At 44.8% G+C, this 6,000-nt stretch overlaps 1 protein-coding gene across 4 annotated transcripts in view; it reads right to left on the reverse strand.

Moving 5' to 3' along the window:
* RIOK1 (RIO kinase 1) overlaps nt 1–5,667 on the reverse strand; it is a 29,950-nt gene extending 24,283 nt beyond the window's left edge. For 2 of the 4 annotated variants that reach the window (XM_078851630.1, XM_073332096.2), the window contains exons 1-3: nt 5,061–5,271; nt 2,171–2,366; nt 774–864 (exon numbers count right to left, since the gene is read on the reverse strand). In XM_078851630.1, the coding sequence (XP_078707756.1) occupies nt 774–864; nt 2,171–2,366; nt 5,061–5,185 (412 nt within the window). In that variant the 5' untranslated portion in view covers nt 5,186–5,271. The other 2 variants (XM_073332098.2, XM_073332097.2) reach the window with 2 other exon arrangements.
* Nucleotides 5,668–6,000: the final 333 nt, after the last annotated feature.

The following is a 6,000-nucleotide window of genomic DNA, read 5'->3' on the forward strand; positions in this document are numbered from 1 at the left end:
GGAGCAACAGGGGCTACTGCCCTGGAGATGAGAAAGTGCCTGGAGATGCTGTCCTTCAGATGGGATGTTAAACAGAAGTCCATTTGCCCTTCTCTCAAGGAACTTAAAAAAATCCCATGCCATTTTCCCGAGTAAGCAATAGCCCTCAGTGTCCAAGCCAATATTCCCTCAGTAACGCGAAATCTGATGTTTAAGGAGGCATGTGACTTAATACCAAGGGTATTGCTGCTGTTTGTGTTTATAAATCACTGGCCTACTCACTTATCTCATCATTTTGGAAATCTTTTGGTATGAAAGATACTAGACAAAAATCACTGTATCCTGGTATACATTTGCTACCACAAGATACCATGGTATGTTACACAGCAACTTCACTGCATACTGACTATACAGAGTATTGTAGAACCAAAGAAGCTGAGCTTCTGCAACTTTGCGAGTGATCAGATGATGGTCTGACGGACAGCTGAGTCCCTGCCTCCAAGCCAATCAGATTGTTTCTGGGGTGAAATTACAGAAGAGTTATTTTGTGTGATCAGAAGGAGGCGGGGAAGAGAGACAGGACAGCTCTCGGGCAGAAGACGACTCCAGGAATGGTCTCTAAAGACAAACATGATGTCGGAAGGCAACAGCAAATATTAACCCTTTTAACTGTTTGGTAACAGCTGGCTAATTATAATGCCTAAAAGCCCCAACTCAATGTAATTAGAATTAGTCACTGAATGTCACCAAGGTGTACCTATTACCATAAAAGATGACGATAGGATTATACTTACCTAGATTAATTTTATGCTCAAATTTTCTTAGGGCCTTGTCTGTAGGAGTGGACATTTTTGCTGAATTGCAACTAGGGGTCTGTCTATTTGCCTGAAACAAAGGATTTGTTACATAATTTGCCTTCCCTAAGCAGCCCTTCTAAATACACACAGTAGCTTGGGAAAAAAAAATCAACTTATCTAGTTTGATCTGCTCATGTATCTAAACACCTGTACAAGCTTATCTGCTTTTAGCAAATCAGAATTTGTCAGGGTACAGACATAGTTTAGAACTTGAAATGATTTCATTTAAGAGAAAACAAAAAACGTATGTGGGTTCAAAATCCTATTAGCTAAGAGCTCAAGGAGAAGGTGCTTGTTAATCAGGGGATTAACTGTAACTCAGTCAACTAGCATATTTTAGCTCCCAAGAGGGAACAAGAACACCAGCAATGGGGAAAACAATAGAGAAAACACAAAGAGAGAGATGGGGAGAAAAACTGAGATGGGAAAGAGTCAGAGCAAAAAGAGAGAACAAAGAAGAGGTATGCATGGCTTGTCAAAGAGGCATCAGTTCCCAGAGACAATCTTCTCCATACCCAATCAATGTCTGCCCCAGCCAGATCCCCATCATAAGCCTCTAGATAGCACACACCACACATGACTCCCTCCTCCCCAGGTCTCCTTCCGAAGCCCATAAGGCAGAAACAGGTAGCCCAGGAAATATGTTTTTGCCAGTCACAACATTCTGTAACCGCTCCCCTTCAGTTTCCCAGAGATACTCTGATGTCCATATGTCAAAGAAACAAGGAGAAATGTTCTACTTCTGTTGCCCAAGCTGAGAGCATAGTGAAAAGTAAATTAGTTTTCAAATTCTGTGGGTTAATTATTTAAGCTAGTAATTCAGACAAGATTTCTAACCTCATAGAGTCCCCTCTAAATCCATTCACCTTTCGTGTTTTTCACAGGTTTACTTGCCTCCTTTACTAATGATACGAAATATATGCTTGCCCTCACACTCCCCAGTCACATCAAGCATGTCGTCTCACAAACTGGTGAGAAGGAAAGGATGGAAACCCAAGAATATATATAGAGGATATAGCAGTGATATCAGGGTGGGGAGAGAGTTTGAGACCCCAAAGGAATGGAACAGAGGTACAGCCGCAAGCAAGACCAAGCAATAAGAGTTGAGGAAGGAGAACCACCGGGGCATGGTAAGAGGGTGGCATTGGTTGGGGGGCTGTGAGGGGGTGTGAGTGAGTGAGTGAGTGTGAGGTCGCTCCTAAGCTGAGAGTGCGATGAGAAGTCCCAACTTGAATTTATGGTTGGGGTCCATATTCACATATCACTGTGCCCTGCTTTAGTCCCGTTTGCCATTAGAAACTCTGAAAAGCGTTCTGGAAGTGTCTTTAATGTACCTGTGGGTTGCAGCCTCCAGTTGCAGTATGACGCTTGGTGAGTCTTCCAACTGAATCATCCCAGTCCCACTCTTCATCCTCATCATCATCGTCATATTCAATTTCATCAATGTCCACTTCCTCAGACAAACATGATTGCTGATGTTTAACTGTTACCTCCTCCTCTTTAACTGTTTCCGTGCCCTGGGTCAATTCACTTAAAAAAAAAAAAAAAAAAAAAAGAAGATCTATATAAATAAACCCCATATTACCAGAATCATTGTGAAATTAATGTACAGTCATCCAGAAGAATGCAATAATAAGGGTCTCTCTCTGCTCAATATTTTATTATTTCACCTGCCCTGAAGAGCTCTTCTGCATGGAGGCTCGCTTTTACTATAGCACTTTTAAGTATCTTCTTCCTTTGCTTAAATGCTGTTTTGTAATTCGTTCAACTATTCTGTTCAGTGAATCACAGATATCTGGCACTCTCTGCAACTCCTACCGAACACCTACACTACAAAAGACCATCTTGTTCACTCTTCAGAGACAGACGAACTCCACTGTCCTAACAAACTAGGCTACACGAGGATTCTAGCTGAGATGATCCCAAACTGGACCTTACCGGTGAGCTGCAGAAAGCTCAACAAATACCCCGGTCTGAGAGATCAATAGATCCAGCACTAAAACTGATGAGCTAGAAAGGAACATTTAGTTGTTATGAGCGCTTATGATCCACCCTAAGCCTGGTCTCTGTGGTCTGCCAGGTCTCTTCATATTCTTCCCATGCATCTCTAATTTCTCCTTAGTCACCTCAGGCTATGTCTACACTGCAATAAAAGACACGAAGCATGGGTGCAACTGGCCCAAGTCAGCTGACTCAGGCTCAGGCTGCACAATTGCAGTGTCGACATTTGGGCTCACACTGGAGCCAGGGCTCCAGCCTGAACCCAAATGTCTACTCTGCTATTTTTAGTCTCACAGCATGAGCCTTGCAAGCTCAAGTCAGCTGACCCACGCTCTGACACTCAGCACTGCAGGGTTTCTAATCACAATGTAAACATACTCTCAGATATTTGTAAGCTTCCCTCCCAACTCAAAAATAAACTGAATATCACCTTAGCCTGAGACATACCAGTTCTAGATTCCAGATCAGTTTATCATAAGTATATGCAGTCCAGAACATCTTTGCATCAAGCGCAACAGAAAAATGAGACCATAGGCTATAGAGGTGAAATTTACCCCTCCCCGGCACAAAATTTAAGGAAATGGGTTCTTGGAAGAAGTTCAAGGATAATTTGGGAGATGGATTTTACTTCCAACATCCAGGAAAGCCACAGATTCACCACAGTCCTTCCAAGGTTTCTATTCCAGCCTATGGCCTATTGCCCCTCAGCACCTCCTACTCTGGGCTTTAGAGCCACTGCATCAGCATAAATTCAGAGCCTCCTTACACGATAAGCAAAGGAGTGAGGAGGCCTCTGTGTATATCCACTGTGCTCTCACATGCCATAGCTGTAGATCTGCAGGGTTCAAGTAGGGCAGAAGGTCTCACCTGGACCCAATACGGAATGGGGGGGAGGTGAATTTCACCTTAAGAATTTATCAACCCTTTCGCTCCCTTCCCCATTGCACTTCTCCAGCCTTTGCTGACAACTCTACTATTCAATTTAGAATGGAGATCCTGCCAGATCATAAGAACAGCCATACTGGGTCAGGCCAATGGTCCATCTAGCCCAGTATCCTGTCTTCCAATAGTAGCCAGCGCCAAATGCTTCAGAGAGAGTGAACAGAACAGGACAATTATTGAGTCCAGTCCCAGCTTCTGGCACAGAGAGGTTAAGGGACACTCAAAGAATTGGGTTGCATTCCTGACCATTTTAGCTAATAGCCACTAATGGACCTATCCTCCATGAACATATCTAATTTCTTATTTAAACCCAATTATACTTTTGTCCTCCAAACATCCCCGGCAATGAGTTTTACAGGCTGACTGTGGAATGTCAAATGTGCTGAACACAGGTTTTGTTAAACAAAGACAAAAAACAAAAAGAAAAAACTTTCCCCCATTCAAATCAATCTTTCACAAATGTTACACATAATGGAAATATTTCCATGATTTTATTTAAACAAACAAAAACATTCTCCTCCATGCTTTGAAACAATTCAGGAGAATCACAATGTGAAACGGCCTGGAAACTCCTTATAAACAAATTTACAACAAACCAATCCATTTTTATTGCCTAAGCAGAGAGCATAAATAGTAAAAAGTAAATAGACTTTATATAGTCTCACATTAAATTTCTAACCTGACAGCATTTCTTTAAATCTAATCACCCTAACCCTGTCCCTATTTGCTCCTGGATTTAATTTACAATAGTAACTGCCTGACACCAAAATTATTCCCTTGGCAACAGAATGTGGAGTAAAAAACATTGGATTACAATGTCACTGCAGGACCAAGAAGCAACAGCCATGCTGCGAAGAAGTAGGACCTGATAGGCAAAAAATATCTTTAGTAATCAAGGGTCCAATCCTGCAACACATACACATATAATTGTTCAAGTGAGTGGTTCCACTTAAGTCAGCAAGACTATTCCTAACAGTCAGCACTACACCTGATAAGTAATATTTGCAAGACAGTGCAGGCCCTGATCCTGAATAGAGCTGTCAAGAGGCCCCCTGTACCCATGCAAACAGCAGGAGAGGAAATATCATTAACAAATTGTTCCTCACTGTATTAAAAAAAAAATCTTGTTCCCCACCATCCCACCAACAACCCCACAACACTGCCCCAACTCTTCGACACTCTCTTAAAAATACAAGTAGGTGGTCAGTGAGGGGAAAAACAAACCCTGCTCTAACTTTTCACATGATTGACAATAATCTTGGCAGCCTGTTTTCGCCTTACCTGTCTGAGGAGTCTGCATCATCGAATTGTCCTGGGACTGTTCGGCGCATCATCTCCTTCCTGTAATTCATTGTTGCAGTAGGTCTCCGCACCGTGTACAGAAGACTGCAATCTGTCGGTGTCATACATACACACAATGGGTTAGACAGATTACGCACTCTGTGTTTATGAGCTATAAACTAAATTCTAGGTGCAGTTTCTTAGGTCTGCAGCTTACACCGAAGCGATGTCGGACGCGAGGGCTACGTGTGTTAGATGTATATACACACGGGGAGAGAGAGAGAGAGAGTGTATGCTCAGGACAGTCCAGGCCCTGCGTGCACGCTGCAGTGACCACGCTACACGGGTGCGGTATACACAGACACTCGGCAGGCCGTGCCGGGTGCGCTACCATGCGCCCAGCCGGGGCATTAGGAAGGCGGAGCCTGCCACGGACCGTGGGTGACACACGCGCGCGCTGCGAGGCGTTCCGCAGCCTACTGGGTGGTGCGCAGGCTCCTCGCTGCGCGCGGCTCTCAGGCTGCGTGCGTGCGTGCGGCCCCTTCGCTGGGACCGCAGCTCCCCGGGCCCGGCGCTCGGCCTCCTCCGCGCCCCGGCTGCCGCTAGCGCCACCCAGGAGCCATCCTGTACGGCGCAGCCCGAGGCTCAAAAAGCCACGAATGCGACCGCGCGCTCTGAGAAGCCGCACCCCTCCCAGTGCCGGTCTCATTTAAACCAATGCCGAGGCCCCAGGACTGCACACCTCATCCGTGCAAAGTACATAAATCCCAGACGCACCACCACGTGCACTGTGTAAGCAAACACAGTATGCATCTATCCCAAGTACCTATACACAGCAGTATACCCATCATACGGTACGGAAGCCAAGTAGGTGCATAAACGGTACATCTCCCACTCATACAGAAACACAGTAGGTAGTCGGGGGACAGACACATCAATC

Source organism: Lepidochelys kempii, chromosome 2 (genome assembly GCF_965140285.1).
Source record: "Lepidochelys kempii isolate rLepKem1 chromosome 2, rLepKem1.hap1, whole genome shotgun sequence".
NCBI classification, from domain to species: Eukaryota; Metazoa; Chordata; order Testudines; family Cheloniidae; genus Lepidochelys; species Lepidochelys kempii.